This window comes from Carettochelys insculpta, chromosome 22 (genome assembly GCF_033958435.1).
Source record: "Carettochelys insculpta isolate YL-2023 chromosome 22, ASM3395843v1, whole genome shotgun sequence".
Taxonomy (NCBI): Eukaryota; Metazoa; Chordata; order Testudines; family Carettochelyidae; genus Carettochelys; species Carettochelys insculpta.
In genome coordinates this window covers 5,362,418-5,382,625 of record NC_134158.1, presented here as the reverse complement: position 1 = coordinate 5,382,625, position 20,208 = coordinate 5,362,418, and the positions used below count along the sequence as shown (strand labels likewise).

The following is a 20,208-nucleotide window of genomic DNA, read 5'->3' as shown; positions in this document are numbered from 1 at the left end:
AGCTGCAGCACTAGTGTCACGCTTAGGGAAAATAACAGCGCACTTTGGAATAAGCTTTGTACAATCTGTAATGTTACCACCAAGGTCCAGGACCTTTATTTTGAAAACAGTCACCGGTCGGGTAAGTTGTGTGCTGAGTGGTGGTACCGCGATTCTACAGCTGCTCAGCCACAAGCTGAGAGAAAGAAGCTGCATTTTCTGCTCATTTGCCGTTTTTCTCTCTCCCAGCTGGATGTGTGCTTGTTTTGTCAGAGGAAGAAACAGGATGAACTGGTGGCAACAGCTACTCAGAGGCTACAGTGGACTTTCCAGGGCTCTAGAGAGGACTCTGCTCTGTCTGGGAATGGGGGAACCAGAGCAGCTTTCACTTCACCTTTTCCATTTCAGATGCTTTAAGGTCAAGACTATCAACACTGCCCAAAACTCCTGGTGCCCCAATTCCTGGCGAACGAAATGGGACTGGGCCTCCGGAAATCCCACCCGGCTCTTCCGTTGCACACTTCCTGGGGCTCTAGTCCAGAAAGAGCTAGTGTGGTCATGCTGATAGTGCTTGGTTCTGCTGTGAGGGCAGGGGACTGAACCCGATGACCTCTCAGGGGCCCTTCCAGTTTTTCTAATATTCTGTGATTCTGGCACAACACAATTTCTACACCCAGCCAATAGTCTCCCACTGAGCCAGACAGTAACTGAGAAGGAGACAGCTGATCTCAATGCACAGAACCTGGCTGATAGAGAACCCATCTCATCCCTTGTTAAATTTTTCTTCCATGGGCTCCCAGTTCACGTGAGCTTTACGAAAAAAATGAAGTGCTTTGTGTGATGCTGTTCGAGTAGGCGTCTCTTGTCCTGACTTTAAACAAACCACAAACCATGATTAACCGTTTAGTGCAGTAAGAGTAAAACCAGCGTTCTATTAACCCCTTTCGGCCAACGCCACTACGCCACAAAACCCACTCCCATCAAGGCAGGATCTTTAGAGTTACAAGCCCAGACTGTGGGGTTTGTAAATGCTTCCAGCTGAACCCGTAGCAGTCTAGTAGCTTGGGGAAGTATGCTTTTTACTTACCATTTTTCTTAGAATAATAATAATCTCAACCCCCACATCCAAGGAATTCCCATGTAAAAACTTTGTTACAGCAATTTCTCTGGTAAATATGGATCCACTAACTGAAATCATCATGGCCAGAACTTTTACTTGTTCCACTCAAGAAAGCTAGGTCAGGCGTGGAACACAGCTCTGGCCCTGCAACACAACCACAGCATTCAACAATGATGCGTCAGCCTCCTGGGACATTTGAAACAACTTTTTTTGGGGGGTGGGGGGAAAGGGGGTATTTTTCTTTGACTTCTGGTTTACAAAGCCTTACAAACAATATTTTCTGGGTTCCCTCCACAACCACAAGGGTTTGAAACTCACTTTTTGAATCCATGTTTCCCTTTTTAAGTGAAAGTAGAGTCTTGTGCAAGGGACACAGGACTCTGTGGGCTGGGCCTTTATCAACAAAGCTGGCACTGCCAGACAGCCGAGAGATCTCACGGGGGTTTCTTTTCCACCCCCTCTAAGAGTCATTCAGTTGCATGGGGGCGGCTGCTCCACAGGGCCCAGGAACCGTGCCAGCACCATGGCTAGCAGATGGGCTCTTCCTTCTCCAGGTGGGTCTTCTGGTGGCGGGTGAGCGTGGAGCTGTCCGCGAAGCTCTTCCCGCACTGGGAACACTGGAAGGGCCGGTCGCCCGTGTGGGTGCGCTGGTGCCGCAGCAGGTCCGAGCTCTCGCCGAAGCGCTTCCCGCACTCGGTGCACTGGTAGGGCCGCTGCCCCGTGTGCAGGGTGCGGTGCTTGACGAGGTAGGAGCTGAGGCTGAAGCTCTTGCCGCAGTCGGCGCAGCGGTAGGGCTTCTCGGCTGTGTGGGTGCGCTGGTGGCGCACGAAGGTGGAGCTGTCGATGAAGCCCTTGCCGCAGTCCGGGCACTTGTAGGGGCGCTCGCCGCGGTGGATGCGGTAGTGGGTGATGAGGTAGGAGCTGACACTGAAGCTCTTGCCGCAGTCGGGGCAGGTGTAGGGCTTCTCGCCAGTGTGGGTGCGCTGGTGGATGATGAAGGTGGAGTTCTGGCTGAAGCTCCGGCCGCAGTCCAGGCACTTGTAGGGCGTCTCGCCGGTGTGCAGCCGGTGGTGGGTCAGCAGCGTGGAGCTCTGGCTGAAGCTGCGCCCGCAGTCGGGGCAGGTGTAGGGCTTCTCGCCCGTGTGGGTGCGCTGGTGGCTGATGAGCGTGGAGCTCTGGCTGAAGCAGCGCCCACACTCTGGGCACTGGTAGGGCTTCTCGCCCGTGTGGATGCGCTGGTGGATGACGAGGTGCGAGCGCCGGGAGAAGTGTTTCCCGCATTCGGCACAGACGTTCTGCTTCCCGCCCGCCTGCTGGGCATCCCCCGGCTCCTGGCAGCTCTCCTCCGAGGGCTGGGACACCACCACTTCCGTCACCTGCTGCTCCTCTGACTCGTCCTCGCTCTCGGCAGCCTCTCCCCGCTCAGGGCTCTGGGACACAGTCCCTTTGCATTCTCCTGCTGCCGACCTCTGCTGTTCTGCTGCCTGGCCACCTTCCGGCTGAGGGCTCTCTTCCTCACTCTCACCTGCCAGGAGAGAGACGCAAGCCAGGCAGGAGTCACCCCTTCTGCCTGCGCAAGGAAACTTGGAGAGAGGGGAACAAAGCAAAGAACCCGCAAGGGAGACTGAAAAAACCAGGAACTCACACTGCCCCCCAAGCCTTCCCTGGAGGCAACAGAGGAGGGAGCCAGAGGGTGGGAATGCTGGCTACCCATTAGGCCGGGAGCTCAGGGAACTGCCATACGACAGGGAGAAGGGTAATGCTTGGCTGGAATTTTAAAATAGTAAATGGGACGGCCCCAGGCCTGTAAGTCTGACATTGACCCCAGGCAACATGCTGGGCTGGCTGCTCTGGGACTGGATAAAAGAAACAAGCAAGCAGTCATGTAACACTCTAAAGACTAACTATATGTTGGGAATGGAGATTCAGCAACTGCGTGAAAAAACGCTTATGAGGCTTTGAAGTGCTGCATGACTGCTTGTTTGATCTGTCAGAATACAGACTAACACAGCGACCTCACTGTGGCTTGGTGAAGAACTGCGTAATTAAAGCCAGCCAATATGGGTTTATGGAAAACAGCTCCTGGCAAGTTCCTTGACACCTTTTTTGAAGAAATTGGAAGGTAAGAGGGTTTCTGTAATATACTTAGGCATCGGTATGGTGTTTGACTTGATCCCACTCAAAGTTTCGATCACAAGCCTAGAGTGGTACAAAATGAACACAGCACACATTAAAGGGTTAATAGCTTGCTAACTGATAGGCCTCAAAGTGTAATGGTCAAGGGGAAATCACATCAAGCAGCCGTGTTTCCAGTGGGGTCCTGCAGAGATCAGTACTTTCACCTGCACTATTTAACATTTGCACCCTAAAAATGCCTGCGATCGTCTGCATATGACACGAGAACAGGGGGAGTCGGGAAAAAGAAGAGGGCAGATCACAGATGCAGAGAGATCTGAAAGGCTTGGGAGCAAAAATATGCCAGTTGATATGGCTAAATAATAAATGTATCCATCCAGCAATCAGGAATGTAGCCCACAGTTACAGGAGGAAGGCTGGGAGCAGGGACTGTAACAAAGGCTCAGGAGTGGGAGCTGTTCCCAGTGTGATGCAGTGACCGAAGGGGCCCACATGAGCCTGGGATGTATAAACGGGAATCTGGAGTACTCGGAGGGAGGTGATTTTACCTCTGGGTTTGGCCCTGGTGTGACCATGGAGGGGATCCTCTGTCCCATTCTGCTGCCTGCCCTCCCACCATGCAAGAAGGATGTTGATAACTTGGAAAGGAGTCTGAGATGAGCCTTGAGAATGGAGGACAGAGGACAGGAAACCTGCCTTGGAGGGACAGGCTCCTGAGCATACTCCTTCTAACTTAACAGGAGAAGGTGAAGAAGTGACTTGATCATGGTCTAGCAGCACCCACCAATGAGCAAATGTTTCAGAGTGGGTGCTTCAGACTAGCAGACACCACGCAGGGGCTGGAAGTCGAAGCCAGACAAATTCAGACTGGAAACAAACCACACATTTTACTGGTGTCAGTAATTACCCACTGGAACAACTCAGCCAAGGTCGGGGGGATTCCCCAGCACTGACAGCTTTTAATCAAGACTGGATGCTTTTCCTAAGAACCTGGCTCTAGGAATTGTTTGGGGCAGATCTCTAGCTTGCGCTACACAGGAGGCCAGACTAGAAGATCACAGGGGTCCCTTCTGGCCTTGGAGTCTATGCAGCAAAGAGGAGCAATGTCTGTCGGGAGGATCCCAGCCATGCAGGGGAAAGCCCTGGCCCAGATGGGAAGAGGTAGAACCTGAAGAGCTCACGGGGATCGTGGAAATCTCTCACCTGTGCTAGAATCATCTGGGATCTCCTCTTCTTCAGAGACCTGGAGATCCAGGCTACATGTCTCCTCCTCTTCCTCCATCCAAGCTACCTCAGCAGGTGTTGGAAGCAGGAGCCCTGTTCACGGGAAGGACAACAGGTGAAGGGGTCATTACGTACGGAATCACTCCAGAACCCGTTCCACTCTCTTCATTGCACTGAGGCAAGAATGTTTCATCCAGACACACAGACAAACATTCACCTTGATCATAGCAACACTCACACAGTTTGTTCCGTCAGACACAATTCCAGCAGTGAACAACAGTGCAAAGAACGAAGAAACAACAACCTAATAAGTTACCATCATAACCTGAGTCACGCTCTGGACAAAGCTATCCAGCGTGGGGCTGATGCAACCCCAATACTGCAGCATCTGAGCACTGGTACTCTGGCTAGGTCTTGTAGCCCTGCTGTCTGGGCCCTGGGGCTGTGAACTGCAGTGCTGGGGTGAGCAGTTTCGTGACCTGGTCACTGTGTTGGTGACTAAATGGGAGCTGAAAATACTGTATCTTGCCCCCAGCCATGGTAAACCAGGAGAGAATCCAGCTCTCCTGAGACCCGTCCTGCAGGCTATTTCTGGCTCCTCAGAAATGGACGATGAGCCTGTATATCTTTGAAACGATCAGCCACATCTCAGGGTGCACTGAGCATCAGCGATTTCAGCCTAGTGCTAAGCACTGACAGTGACTTGAAATATTCACCATCTTTGGGATGGACTCTCCAGTTTTGGGAGCCTGGTGTGTTCTGCGTAATTTATTCCATTTCTGTAAGTACCTGCTGAATATGCTGTGATCAGGTCTAACAGAAGAGATGTTACCCGTGTGGAAACGTATTTCAGTCCTCAAGTCAGACTAACAAACTGGTAGATATCAAGGCCAGAAGGAAACGTTATAACCATCCGGTCTGTTCTGCATAACAAGAATACTATCCACTGAGTTCTGCATCCGGCTGCTACCTTTGGACTGGGGGCCAGTATTTGATAGATCCCCAGTCCCGAGGAGAAGATGCCATGTGACAGAGATGCTGCCACATCCCTAGGTTGCTGCATTTCCTGGGTTACTTTCCTTCACGGCTGAAAACATGCTCCACATTTCAGGTTCCCCTTCCAGGCACTACCTTGGTTATACCTGTATCAGTTAAAGTGAACAGCCCACAATGCATCTGCTGGGAACATGGGGCCTGAAAATAGCTAGGACAAGATCTGTTGTTTACAGCAAGTTTGCTCAAAGCAGTCAGCTCCTCACCTGGCTCAAGGTGCTGCTTCAATACAAAACCCAATAAGGGTCTTCTCCCTGGCGCTGCTTTTCCACACTGACCTGGGATAACCAGGGGGACAGGACACAGGACAGAATGTCTCTAATACCCAAACCAGGGAAAGACAGCAATGACAAACTCAGGTCAAAGAAGCCAAACGCTCCCCCTCCCTTGCCTGGGGGTGATGCTGGCAGGGCCTGGTGGATCTCCAGCCTGTGAAATTACACCCAATTTCTGTCTTATGCCCCTTCATAATCTCATCCCTTTCTTCTCCAGTAAACAGCCCTGTTACACTGGGGTCCGGGATGTGCAGGGTTTGTGCAGCAACAACTTCCAGAAAAGAGTGCGAGAGAGAGGCGGGGTGTGTGTGTGAGTGTGTGAGAGAGAGAGAGAGAGAGAGGCGGGGTGTGTGTGTGAGAGAGAGAGAGAGAGAGAGAGAGGCGGGGTGTGTGTGTGTGAGAGAGAGAGAGAGGTGGGGTGTGTGTGTGTGAGAGAGAGAGAGGTGGTGTGTGTGTGTGTGTGTGTGTGTGTGTGAGAGAGAGAGAGAGAGAGAGAGAGGCGGGGTGTGTGTGTGTGAGAGAGAGAGAGAGGTGGGGTGGGTGTGAGTGAGAGAGAGAGAGAGGTGGGGTGGGTGTGAGTGAGAGAGAGAGAGAGAGAGGCGGGGTGTGTGTGTGTGAGAGAGAGAGAGAGGTGGGGTGGGTGTGAGTGAGAGAGAGAGAGAGGTGGGGTGGGTGTGAGTGAGAGAGAGAGAGAGAGAGGCGTGGTGTGTGGGGGTGTGTGTGAGAGAGAGGTGGGGTGTGTGTGGGTGTGAGGGTGTGTGAGAGAGAGAGAGAGGGGTGGGGTGTGTGGGGGTGTGTGTGAGAGAGAGAGGTGGGGTGTGTGTGGGTGTGGGGGTGTGTGTGAGTGAGAGAGAGAGAGGCGGGGTGTGTGTGAGAGAGAGAGAGAGAGGCAGGGTGTGTGGGGGTGTGTGTGAGAGAGAGAGGTGAGGTGTGTGTGAGAGAGAGAGAGGCGGGGTGTGTGGGGGTGTGAGTGAGAGAGAGGCGGGGTGTGTGTGTGGGTGTGAGTTGAGAGAGAGAGAGAGAGAGGCGGGGTGTGTGGGGGTGGGGGTGAGTGAGAGAGAGGCGGGGTGTGTGGGGGTGTGGGTGTGGGGGTGAGTGAGAGAGAGGCGGGGTGTGTGTGGGGGTGTGTGAGTGAGAGAGAGAGAGAGAGAGAGGCGGGGTGTGTGGGTGTGTGTGTGAGTGAGAGAGAGAGGCGGGGTGTGTGGGTGTGGGTGTGGGTGTGAGAGAGAGAGGCGGGGTGTGTGTGGGTGTGGGTGTGAGTGAGCGAGAGAGAGAGAGAGAGGCGGGGTGTGTGTGGGGGTGTGTGAGTGAGAGAGAGAGAGGCGGGGTGTGTGGGGGTGGGGTGTGGGTGTGAGTGAGAGAGGCGGGGTGTGTGGGGGTGGGGGTGTGGGTGTGAGTGAGAGAGAGGCGGGGTGTGTGGGGGTGTGGGTGTGAGTGAGAGAGAGGCGGGGTGTGTGGGGGTGGGGGGGTGGGTGAGTGAGAGAGAGGCGGGGTGTGTGTGTGGGTGTGAGTGAGAGAGAGAGAGAGAGAGAGGCGGGGGGTGGGGGTGTGTGTGTGAGTGAGAGAGAGGCGGGGTGTGTGGGGGTGTGTGAGTGAGAGAGAGAGAGAGAGGCGGGGTGGGTGGGGGTGGGGGTGTGAGTGAGAGAGAGGCGGGGTGGGTGGGGGTGTGAGTGAGAGAGAGGCGGGGTGTGTGGGGGTGTGTGTGAGTGAGAGAGAGAGAGAGGCGGGGTGGGTGGGGGTGTGTGTGAGAGTGAGAGAGAGGCGGGGTGTGTGTGTGGGTGTGAGTGAGAGAGAGAGAGAGGCGGGGTGTGTGTGGGGGTGTGTGAGTGTGAGAGAGAGAGAGAGGCGGGGTGGGTGGGGGTGAGGGTGTGAGTGAGAGAGAGGCGGGGTGTGTGGGGGTGTGTGTGAGTGAGAGAGAGAGAGAGGCGGGGTGGGTGGGGGTGGGGGTGTGAGTGAGAGAGAGGCGGGGTGGGTGGGGGTGGGGGTGTGAGTGAGAGAGAGGCGGGGTGTGTGGGGGTGTGTGTGAGTGAGAGAGAGAGAGGCGGGGTGGGTGGGGGTGTGTGTGAGAGTGAGAGAGAGGCGGGGTGTGTGTGTGGGTGTGAGTGAGAGAGAGAGAGAGGCGGGGTGTGTGTGTGGGTGTGTGAGTGTGAGAGAGAGAGAGAGGCGGGGTGTGTGGGGGTGGGGGTGTGGGGGTGAGTGAGAGAGGCGGGGTGTGTGGGGGTGGGGGTGTGGGTGTGAGTGAGAGAGGCGGGGTGTGTGGGGGTGGGAGGGTGGGTGAGTGAGAGAGAGGCGGGGTGTGCGGGTGTGAGTGAGAGAGAGGCGGGGTGTGTGTGAGTGAGAGAGAGAGAGGGGCGGGGTGTGTGGGGGTGGGGGTGTGGGTGTGAGTGAGAGAGGCGGGGTGTGTGGGGGTGTGATTTCCTAAGTTGCCTGGGTTTGCTCCCAAGGGACCTGGCCCTTTGGCACCCCCCGGCCTCTAGCCCCAGCTTCAGTGTGTCTCCCCAGCCGGGCCCCGCATTTCCCGGAGCGGCGCCCTCACCCCGGGGCCGGTTCTCCAAAGTGCCGAGTTCTGCAAAGTGCCCGGGGAGCTCGGGCCTGGCCCGGCCGAGGCGGGGCGATCGCTCCCCCCGGGCTGGCTCGGCTCCTCCGGGAGCTGCGGGGGTGGGCCGGGGGGGGGGCAGCAGCGCTGGGGCGAGGAGGGGTCGGGGGGGCGGAGTCACTTCCCTTCCCGGCCCGGCCCGGCCCCCCCGGGCTCCCCGCTCACCTGGCGGCGGCCCCCGCGGGGCGGGCGGAGCTCGGCGCTGTCCGCGTCCGGGCGCTGGGGGGTCGGGCTCCCCGGGGGCGCAGCCCGGCTCCGCTGTTAGCCCGCGGCGGCGCCCGACACAGGAAGCTCAGCCCGCCGCACCGGAAAGCAGCAATCCCCGACCAGGGCGGGGGAGCTCGGGCTCGCCGCCGCCGCCGCCGGCCAGAGCCCTCTGCTGGTCACCGCCGGTGGGAACCCCGCCGCCCGCCGTGGAGACAGCTGGGGGCAGCCGCCTCTGCCTCCGCCTCCGCCTCCGCCCCGCTCCCCCGCGCAGGGGCTCGGCCGGGCCGGGCCGGGCCGGGCGGGAGTCCATCTCCTCCCTCCCTGCTCAGGGAGAGACCGCCGGAGCAGCCCCCCAGCCTTGTCGCTAGTGCAGGTCCCCATTCACCCCAAACCGCTCACAGACCCCCCCGATCACCCGCAAGCCGCTCACAGAACCCCCGATCACCCCCAAACCGTTCACTCACCCCATTCACCCACCCCATTCACCCCCAAACCGCTCGCAGACCCCCCGATCACCCCCAAACCGCTCACAGACCCCCATTCACCCCTAAACCTCACACAGAACCCCCGATTGCCCCCCAAACAGCTCACAGACCTCCACAATCACCCCCAAACCGTTCACAGACCCCAATCACACCCAAACCACTCACATACCCCAATCCCCCCCAACTGCTCACTGACCCCCCATTTACCCCAAACTGCTCATTCACCCCCATTCACCCCCATTCACCCCAAACCACTCACATACCCCCAATCCCCCCATACTGCTCACTGACCCCCCCATTTACCCCAAACTGCTCACAGACCCCCGATCACCCCCCAAACTGCTCACAGACCCCCCATTCACCCCCTATTCACCCCCAAACCGCTCACAGACCCTCAGTCACCCCCAAACCACTCACTGACCCCCCCTTCACCCCTCAAATCCATTTCCTGTCCAGTCTGTGCAGACCCTGGCACAGCACCCCGATGCATTCCCTCATTGAACCTGAGGGGATGCCCCTTTTGTGCTGGTCTCCAGTTCCGCTTGCTGCGCCAGCTGCCCACCGGTGGTGCCGGCCGACCGCTTCTCTCACCAGCTGCCTAGCTGCTGTCTTGTGATTCCAGTTCTCCCTGGCTTCAGCTGCCAGTGTTTTCAGCTCATAGTGGCCTTCAGCTCTAGGCCTAGGCGCAGCCTCTCAGGATCCACCAAGGTGGAGTCTCACAGAATAACTATAGACCCATCTTTAGATCTACCTTTAAACCAGAGGTTCACAGACTTTTCGGCATCACGGCCCCCTTTTGATGCTTGAGAAACCCTCCCACTCCTCCTGCCTCTTCTTTACCACCGTCCATCCCCCTTTCAACAAAAATTCAATTTGAGTTTAAAATAAACACAAAACATTGATAATGAATGTTATTTAAAAACAAAAATAAGCACAAATAGTTTTTCTTGGCCCAAAAATGGAATGAAAATGTAATTTAATATCAGAAACAGCAGAAACAAAAGGAATTTAATGTGAAGGATGATGAGCCCCAGCTGATGAGCCCAGGCCAGGCACCCAAGCCCCAGGCCTGCCACCCAAGCCCCACCAGCTGCGGGCCTGAGCCGCCGGAGCCCTGGCCAGCCCCCCTAGTGATGGGCCTGCTGCTGGAGCCCTGGAGCTGTGGCCAGCTGTGTGAGCTGCAGGTTCTGCGTGGGCCCACCACCCAAGCCCTGCCGGCTGGGGCTCACCACCCGAGCCATGGGCCCACCACCCAAGCCCTGCCGGCTGGGGCTCACCACCCGAGCCATGGGCCCACCACCCAAGCCCTGCCGGCTGGGGCTCACCACCCGAGCCATGGGCCCACCACCCAAGCCCTGCCGGCTGGGGCTCACCACCCGAGCCATGGGCCCACCACCCAAGCCCTGCCAGCTGGCAGAACCCCTCCCCTCCCCTCTCCCCAAGCCAGGCACTGCCAGCCCCCGCCGCCCCAGCCCCCGCAGCCCACACGCACGCACTCGCTCGCTCTGGTTTGCAGGAGCGCATGCCATGTGGCTCTTCGCAGCTGCCTCCTTTTCCTAGTGGCTGCAGGGTCACCCCGTAAAACGGCAGGGGCTGCTCGCAGCTCCCGAGTGCTGAAGGAAGAAGAACTCAATTGCTAGTTGCCCAGCTGAGCCCATGGCTGGGGGTGGGGGAATGAAGGGGGAAGGCTGAGTTGCCTCGCACCCCCCCTCGAAGTTCTTCTTGCCCCCCAGGGGGGTGCACCCCCCAGTTTGGGAACCTTTGGTATAGTCCATGGATCCATTGCACATGTCCTCAACTTACGGGCAAGGGTGTTGTGGGAGACTGCATCAAAGGCGACGGCTCTCAGCCAGCTTGTGGGTGGGAGACAGCGACCCTACGGGGTAGGAGAGCAGCTTGTTAAGCCAGTGTAAGGCGGGTAACAGGGAGGTGCCTCCCAGCCCTGGTATCCCCGTCACACCAGGCCAGGAGCCTGAGTGACAAGGCCAGGCAAGCAAGAGCATCCCAGGATGGGCCCAGGCCTGGCCTGCCCATCCTAGTGCTGCAGGGCACAGCTGGGTGGGGGCTGGGTGAGAAGGTGGAAGGGGTCAGACCCAATCCAGGGCCCTTTGGGCCTCTCCAGTGAGACACGGCAGGGAGAGGGGTGAGGGGGTGCACTGCTTTCGGGGGAACCCTCAGGAGGGGGCAACTGGGGGATTTCCCTTTCTAGCAGGGGCGTTCCGGCCTGGGATTTCCCCCTGCAGCTGCAATGTACGGACCACGGGCCGCAGGGAGTCTGGACAATTGCACTGGCAGCGGTGGAGACCCTGTGCAGGGCTGGGGCGAGCTGGGGGCTGCAGAGTCGCAGTGGGGGCAGGGCTTGGCCCCTGAGCAGCAAGTGCCGTTGCCTCGAGGGCCAGGCTGGGAGGGCAGCAGGCCTGCTCAGTGCTGTGCTGTGCTAGTGCCCCACCGGGGGGACTGCTGGGACAACGCTCTCTCCCTGGCTGCTGCCCCAGATAACGGGGGTGGGGGGCGGTCACCCTTCCCTGTGTTACACATATAAGAAGCACACGGGAGCTTTTTCTGGGGAAAAGGCACTAGCCCCATTTACTGAAGGTGAGACGAACACTTATCACTTGCAGGTGTGCGTTGCATTTCTATATCGGGCGCACACGCTCCGTCTTGTAACGGTCGCCAGTAGTTGCTCCCCTGACATCACTGATCAGGTGAGTTGCATGGGGGGAGGGGTGGAGCTGGGCTTCTGCTGCTCCGGATCGGGGCTCCTGATGGTGACAAGACCAGAGCCGGGGTCCCCCTGCGAGATACCCTAGAGTTATGGTAGCGCCCCTCTCTTGCAAAGTCCTTACACGCAGACACAGAATTAGAGTCATCACACGCATACGCAGGTAGTCACGTGTGGCACCTTCCTGTGGGGCTTGCCACATTCATCTTCAAAGAGGGGCTTCCAGAAGTGGGTACTCGTGGCTGACTCCTAGGGCCTCCATCCGGCTGATCTCCTTTCAGTGATAACAGAGAGGTCCTGGCTTAGTCTGTACTCCACCAAAACAAAGCAGCAGAAATGTCGCACTTTAAAGACTAACAAAATGGTGTATTTGGCAATGAGCTTTCGTGGGACAGACCCACTTCTTCAGATCAATCTCCTCACCCCTCATCCCCCCCTTCAATCCTAGGTATTTGATTTGTCAGTTTTTATTGCAAATTTTCTTTTCTGGTCCTCTGTACTTATAAATGTCAGTCTGTATTGGAAATGAAATCGATCTGAAGAAGTGGGTCTGTCCCATGAAAGCTCATCACCGAATAAATCATTTTATAGTCTTTAAAGTGCTACGGTTCTGCTGTTTTGTTTTCTCCTTTCAGTGGGTCACTTCACAGGGTTCACTGCCCTCAGATCACGCATCCATCCCCGCCTCAACCACTCCAACTGTCTGGATGTGCTGGTCCTTCCTGCCTAATCCATTCACACTGCAGACACTCCGCAGGGCCAGCAATGGGGTAGGAGGAGGAGGTCTATTCTAGGACAAAGACAGTCTCTTTATTGTAGCTAGTTTTAGGGGTACGACACCAGACAATACAAGTAACTTAATACAAAGTTTCTGTATAAAAGGATTTCATGTAGCGACTCTAGGAAGATGATTGAGAGATTATAAGAAGGTCATATAAGAATCCTCAATCTAGACACGTCTCTCTGCCCAGCCCTGGGAAAGGGATATTTTTTCAAAGTCTTTCTTTGTCTCTTTTCTTCTTTGCACAGCAGGGATAGGAGGGAACTGGGTCTCTTGCTCAATGCCTCCACGCAGCCCGCTGGGGTGCTGAGGCCAGGCTATGTGCCACAGGGACAGGCCTGGATGTGGGGCTAGGGAGGAAAGTGGGAATGACAAATGGAGAGAGGCTGTGGGAGATGGGCAGCGTGGGCTAGTGGCAGGTGTGCTGGACTGCAACTCAGGAAAGATGAGTTCTGTTTCCTCCTGTGCCTCTGGATGACCTTGAGTAAGTCACTCCCTCTCATTGTGCCCATCAGTAGAATGGGGCTAATGACACTGAGCTGGGGTGTAAAGAATTTGCTGTTCTCTCCCGGACCCAACATTGCTGTGCCATCCATCATTCACCAAGTGATCCCATGGTACTCAGCCAACTCAATCCCTCTCAGCTCAGAAACTGTCCCCACCCTGCACATCTCTCAGCCCCAGGCTAAGATCTAAACCCTCTTGTTACCTACCCAATGAGTTAAGAGCTCTGTAGCATTCATGTCCCAGCCCAGGGCTCATATCTGGACCCAGAAATGTTTGGTGCAGTCAGCAATATTAAAAAAAGAATTCTCTGGGGGACCTTGGGCAGTTTGTGTGGGTTTTTGCATGTTAAAAGAAAAGACAACTCTAACTACTTTTAAAGAAAAATACTTTTATGAGCATTTCTCAATTATTTGTAAAATACAGAGGATTGTCACAGAATCACAGAATCATAGGGCTGGAAGGGACCTCAGGAGGTCATCTAGTCCAGCCCCCTGCTTCAAGCAGGATCAACCCCCACTAAATCATCCCAGCCAGGACCTTGTCCAGCCGGGACTTAAAAACCTCAAGGGATGGAGAATCCACCACCTCTCTAGGCAACGCATTCCAGTGCTTCACCACCCGCCTGGTGAAGTAGTTTTTCCTAATATCTAACCTGCACCTTTCCCTCTTCAACTTCTGACCATTACTCCTTGTTCTGACACCACTGAGAACACTTTCTCACCCTCCTTTTTAGAGCTCCCCTTCAGGAAGTTGAAGGCTGCTATTAAATCACCTCTAAGTCTTCTCTTCTGCAAACTAAACAAGCCCAAATCCCTCAGCCTCTCCTCATAGGTCTTGTGCTCCAGACCCTTAATCATTTTTGTTGCCCTTCGCTGAACCTGCTCGAGCAAATTCACATCCTTTTTATACTGGGGGGCCCAAAACTGGACACAATATTCCAGATGTGGCCTCACCAGTGCCGAATAAAGAGGAATAACTACTTCCCTAGATCTCGAAACGCTCCTCCTAATGCACCCCAGGGTGCCGTTAGCTTTCTTGGCTACAAGGGCGCACTGTTTACTCATATCCAGCCTTTCATCCACCATAACCCCTAGGTCCCTTTCCATCATACTGCTGCTGAGCCAGTCGGTCCCCAACCTGTACCAATGTCCGGCAACTGCAATGACTCACTTTTATAAAACCACAGCAAGGGAACCACTCCACCTCGCCTGGGGACTCGACAATGCCCTACAGGAACGTGGACTAAGGATATAAAACCAAACACAGGGGGCCAAGCTGCGTCTGTCTCCTGCCCCCACCTGTGCTGCAGGTAACAGGGGTGCGCACCAGACTGAAAACTCCAACAAAGGGGCCTACCCCCCGTTTTGCGAGTGAAACCGCTGTTCTATAAACTGCAATATCCCATGGGGGGAGGTGGGTGAAAAATTGCTTAATCTAGATGTTGCCCAATCTAACAGGGTGGAAGTTTAGATAGCAAGTTTATATTTTCTTTCTCCTGGTGCTGAGGGCAGGGGACTGGACTCGATGGCCTCTCGAGGTCCCTTCCAGTCCTAGCATTCTGATTCTATCACTTATAATCTCTCTTTTGTAGTCAATAAATGTGTTACCTGTTTACCTTGAGCAGCAAGTTGCCTGAAGTGTGCTAACCCTGCCCAGGTTTAGAGGCTGGTGTACATCCAATTCATGAATCTGCACTTCTTGTTTTCAGCAATGCAGCACGGTATGTATGTTCCTGAGGCACAAGCCTGGGAGCTGGGGGATTTGGCGGGTGCCATTCTCTGTGTGAGCGGCCCTGAGAGTAGTCAGCTAATCTGGCTGGGGGTGGGGCTCCGCACACAGCTCTACTGCGTGAAAACAGCCCCCCGAGGGGTTTGCTGCTTGGCATGGGCAAAGCATCGTGAGAGACAGCCCAGCCTGGGCCGTTTAGGAGGGACAGTGGGGCCACAGCCCCAGGCTGCAGCCCGTGGGTGCCATCTCAGCCACTGACCGCCAGAACAAGGTTGTCATCTGCAGTCACTTTACTGGGGTGAACTGCATCCTTCTGCCAGGTGTAGGCAGCGGCAGCGGCAGCAGCAGCCAGGCTCATTCTCTGGGGGTTCCTCTTACCAGCACAAAGCAGCACCGGCTCACGCTCCCAGCCAGCAACCTGGGAAGGTGGCACGCACTCTTTGGATGCCGCTGAGAGCCAACACTGCCCCAGTGGCAAGCACACAGGCCGTCTGTAGGAAAACCTTTATTAGGAGGGACAGGGAGTCCAGCATTAACTCGGGAAAACGCCACAACCCCATTCTGAGCACGTGACCCCACAGCGTGTAGGGCAATGTCTCCTGCCTCAGTTTCCCACATTAAAGTGGGGGAGTCCGATGAATGACTGTCCCCTTTAGCACGTCACTGTGCTGCCCGTGGTCAGGGAAGACCCAGAGTTCAGAGGTGGTTGGACATGGCTCACCTCCCCCTCAGAGACGTGGGAGGGGGAGCACGGGGCTGTCTCTGCAGTTGCCACACACCTCTGCAGTGGTGCGCCTTTGCGACTGGTCGCTTGCCGCTGCCTCTGATCGCTTGGTGCCACCGTCGGATGTTTCCTACCCCTTCTGCAAGGCCACATTCTGAGGTTCCACTGCTCAGCCCAGGGATTTCAGTGGCAGCCTGTGCTCCTTGCAGCCCGCGGGCCACGGACGTCACGTGGTGCTGTTTGCTCTTGGCTGGGTGTCTCTGAATTTAAAGTCTGGTTTAACTGATCACTCACACGGGCAACTTGGAAATTCACGTCCACAAGCACCTGCTCCAGCCGCGTCCTGGGGGCGGGTGGCGGGTGTGTGATCACCAAGGGCAGGAGCAGGGTCAAAGAGAACCTGTGCACAAATTCCAGTGACCACCGTGTCAGCTGATGGGCCATCACTCTCTCAGCTCCGATGGGCAAGGGCCAGAACCTCAGCTCCAAGGGAGCCAGGCTCCCTCTACCCGATCCCCATGCACTGCCTGTGTGCTCCTGCTTCATGCTCCTGCCGACCTCAGCATGACGCCTGCTCTGCGTGACCACATGTGAGGTGAAGGAGGGAAACGTTTAGGGACATGTGACGGGCCCTGAGCAGCCCCAGGAGGGGCAGGGTTTGTGGGACCCTGGCTGAGAGCCCTGGGGTAGGTGCAGTGGGGGTGAAGGTTCCTTCCCTCCCCATCCAACCAGATCGGCAGGGGGCACAGGGACTCGGCGGCACTGAGAAGAGCTCAGCCCACAAAGCCAGGGGGGTTCTCTGGCTGCGGCCACCTCCTGGGCCAGGCCAAGGCAGGCAAACAGCTGGTGCCAGGGGTGGGAATCAGCAGGAAGAGCTCCTGTCCCGGGGGCAGCCATGATGGGGTGGGGAGGAGCAAAATCGCTGTTCCCAGTATGTCTCTGCTGGGGATGCTGTCCCTGGGGCAGGTGTGTGGGGATGGCGAGGGGCAGAGCTGCTGCCTCTGGTGGGATGCGGATGGGAGGGGCAGAGCTGCTGTTCCCATGGTAACCACTTGGGACCCTCACAGTCACTTGCTGTGCTGGGGATGGAGACAGGCAGAGCTGCTGTTCCCATGGTAACCCCACGGGCCCCTCACAGCGACTTGCAGTGCTGGGGACAGGGTGGGGCAGAGCTGCTGTTCCCATGGTAACCACTTGGGACCCTCACAGTCACTTGCTGTGCTGGGGATGGAGACAGGCAGAGCTGCTGTTCCCATGGTAACCCCGCGGGCCCCTCACAGCGACTTGCCGTGCTGCAGCCGCCAGTGGGTGATGACGTTGGAGCTCTGGGTGAAGCTCTTCCCGCAGTCGGGGCAGACGTAGGGCCGCTCGCCTGTGTGGATTCTCTTGTGCTTGGTGAGGGCCGAGCTGGTGGTGAAGCTCTTGCCGCAGTCGGGGCAGATGTAGGGCCGCTCGCCCGTGTGCACGCGCTGGTGGGTGGTGAGGTGCGCGAACTGGCTGTAGCCCCGCCCGCACTCCTCGCACCGGTAGGGCTTCTCCGCCAGGTGGGTGCGCTGGTGCCGGGCCAGGTAGGTGCTGGTGGAGAAGCTCTTGCCACAGTCGGGGCAGTCGAAGCACTTCTCGGTGCGGTGCGTGCGCTGGTGCTTGACGAGCAGGGAGCTGTCGGTGAAGCCCTTCCCGCAGGCGGGGCAGACGTAGGGCCGCTCGCCCGTGTGCGCCCGCTGGTGGATGGTGAGCGAGGAGCAGTCGCGGAAGCTCTCCCCGCAGGCCTCGCAGCGGTAGGGCCGCTCGCCCGTGTGCAGCCGCTGGTGCCGTGTCAGGTTGGAGCTGCTGCTGAAGCGCCGCCCGCACTCGGCGCAGGGGTAGGGCCGCTCGCCCGTGTGCGTGCGCTGGTGCTTGATCAGGTCCGAGTTGACGTTGAAGCTCTTGCCGCAGTCCCGGCAGCGGTAGGGGCGCTCGCCCGTGTGCAGGCGCTGGTGCGTGATGAGGTGGGAGCTCTGGCTGAAGCAGCGCCCACACTCGGGGCACTGGTAGGGCCGCTCCCCCAGGTGCAACCGCTGGTGGGTGACCAGGTTCGACCGCAGGCTGAAGCTTTTCCCACAGTCCTCGCACGTGTTGGGCTTCTCCCCGGGGCAGGGGCCCCTGCGGGCTGCGGAGTCATCGTCTGTCCCCAAACCTCCCCCCGAGTGGCCGGGATTCTCCTGTCCCTGCCCTGAGGGGCTGCTTGGCTCCTCCTCAGGGCTGCCCGGAGCCCTGCAGGCTTCTCGCTGCCCTGGGAAAACGTCCCCCTTGGCGCTCCCCAGTCCCTCCTCATCCGGTTCCAGGGGCTCAGCACTGTCCTGCCGAGGCGGCTCCTCCTCACTCTTGCTCCGCGTCCCATCGCCTGCTGGGACAGAGACGGAACCCAGTCAGTCCCTGGGCCAGGGAGAGCAAACCAAACCAAACCACTAGGGCTGAATTCACCCCTCCGCCCCTTCCTGGGAGGGGTGACTTCCTCCTGCCCGTCCCACTGGAATACTGCGGGGAACACAGCCCCTGCTGGTGGGAAGATACAAGAGCTGGGGATGGTCCTGACTATCAGGATTTCTCTGTGGGAACAAGATTGTTCTCCACGTCCTGGTCTTAACCCCCAAGCACCTGCCCAGGTGTGTCTCTTGTGATCAACATGTTCTTGGAGCCCAAGCACCTCCAGCTCTTCTCCTTGCCCCAGGTGGGGGAGACACACTGGTTTTGTGAGATCGGGTTTGTGTGGGATATTTACCACACCGAACATTCCCAGATTTTGACCCCAGGCCATTTAAAGCAGTAAAATTCCGCCGGGAACTGAGCTCCCTCATCTCTGCTCTGAACTCACCCAAGACACACATCACCAAACTGCACACAGCATGTCTGGACCCCAGAAAGGGGAGAGACAAGCAGGGACAGAGCTGCCTGGAACAGTTTCTCACAGCCAGTGCTGACAGGAGCCGAGGGAACTGGGGCCTGGGGCTCCAGTGAGGGTTCGTCAGTGACAACCAGAGGGTTCATCAGTGGATGTAACAGGGCAAGGGAAGGAGATTGTGAGAAACTGCATTCTGGGGAGTGACTGAACCTCCTGAGTCAGGTTCAGCTGCCACAACAGCTAGAGTGACAGTAATGAGAATGGAGAAGTGCTAAAGACCCTGGGCTCTGTGCAGCCTGACACATGTATCCAACAGATCAGTGTTGGTTATACGTATGGAACCCCCAGCAGCACTGTGTGTGTACACATACACTCACAAACACACACAGAGCCAGGTACCTTGCACACACACATGCACACACACACACAGTGTAACAGTATAACCAGCATGGTTTCTCTCTAGCCATATTGAGAGCTCTTCTGCAGCCAGAATAAAGAAAAGCAGCCGCCATTCACTGTAGAGCTCCAGGTCACACACTCACATTCCATCCACACGTCAGTACAATAGCGTCACATCAGGCTGTAAAGACGAAGACCACGTCCTAATGCCACCCACTGCCACCAGAGAAAGAAACAGATCTCAGGATGGGTAAAGAAAACTTAGTTAACAGCATTGTGTCTGGCAGCAACGACTTCTCAACAGCTGAGGTTGTGGGATCCCCATTCTGTGATGACTCTTCACTCTTCTACTGCTTTCTGTATAATCTCTGTCTGGTTCGCAATTACTCCGTCTGCTGTACAATTAATTTTGTGAGGTGTAAATCAGTTAAGGTGGTGGGTTATGATTGGTTAGGTAATTGTGTTACAGTGTGTTATGACTGGCTAGTAAAATTATACTAAAGTAATTGGCCAAGGTGTAGCTAAGCAGGACTCAAGTTTTACTACTTAAACTGGGGTCCAGGAAGCAAACAGCAGCAAGCAGGAAAGGAAGGAAAGAAGGAAGGCAGGAGGAACACCTTAAGGAGGATTCACCCCCACCCAAGACCCTGAGGTGCAGCGCAGCATCCAGAGAGTGACTTTGTCTGTCTCCACAGGGGAAGGCCGCTGGCTTGTCGGGACTGCTGAGCATGATACTGTGTGCTTAGCATGTGTTCTGCTTTCTCGGCAATTGTAAATAAATAGAGAATTAGAATATTACTGTGTAAGGCTTTTTCAGTGGCACAGATCCTGCAGACCCGCAGGGAATTACACCCTGAGCCTTAGGAATTGGGTAAGGGTGAGAGTTTAAATGAACAGGGTCACACCTTGAACCCTACAGAGAGGGTAAAGGTGTGTGTGTCCCCGAGTCTGGAAGAGAAAAAGAAATTTGTGCGGGTAACAACAGAGGCACCAAATACACACGTATGCACACAGCTAGGCACTCCTGTACATTGTGGAGCGCCTCCGATGTTGGGGTTACACCCCCACCCGGACACAGGGCAATAAGCGAGCACAACTAGAGGTCGGGGGCACATGGAGGGTAGTAGGAGCGAGAACCAGCAGTTGGGATAACAACGTGCACAGCCTAAATACAGACACCACATCACAGCGATGGGCTTGTTTGCTCGTACACTTTGCCCTTTTCTTACTGTACACAGGTGCCTGTGGTGTACGGGGGTGTGTGTGTGTGTGGCTGGATTTCCAGACTAACCCAACAGATGTTTTCACTCCAATAAAGACACAGAAGCAAACTGCTGCTCCAGCTGCCTTTGCTGGCGCAGTGTTTTGGGAAAAGCAAGTGAGGCTGGGAC

At 56.5% G+C, this 20,208-nt stretch overlaps 1 protein-coding gene across 3 annotated transcripts in view; it reads right to left on the bottom strand.

Moving 5' to 3' along the window:
• Positions 1 to 20,208, bottom strand: part of LOC142024885 (uncharacterized) — a 44,034-nt gene that overhangs the window by 14,985 nt on the left and 8,841 nt on the right. For 2 of the 3 annotated variants that reach the window (XM_075017199.1, XM_075017200.1), the window contains exons 1-2: positions 8,549 to 8,684; positions 4,439 to 4,552 (exon numbers count right to left, since the gene is read on the bottom strand). In XM_075017199.1, the coding sequence (XP_074873300.1) occupies positions 4,439 to 4,453 (15 nt within the window). In that variant the 5' untranslated portion in view covers positions 4,454 to 4,552; positions 8,549 to 8,684. Of the gene's footprint in view, positions 1 to 1,692; positions 2,360 to 4,438; positions 4,553 to 8,548; positions 8,685 to 16,863; positions 17,924 to 20,208 lie in introns of those variants that run through there. The other variant, XM_075017205.1, reaches the window with a different exon arrangement.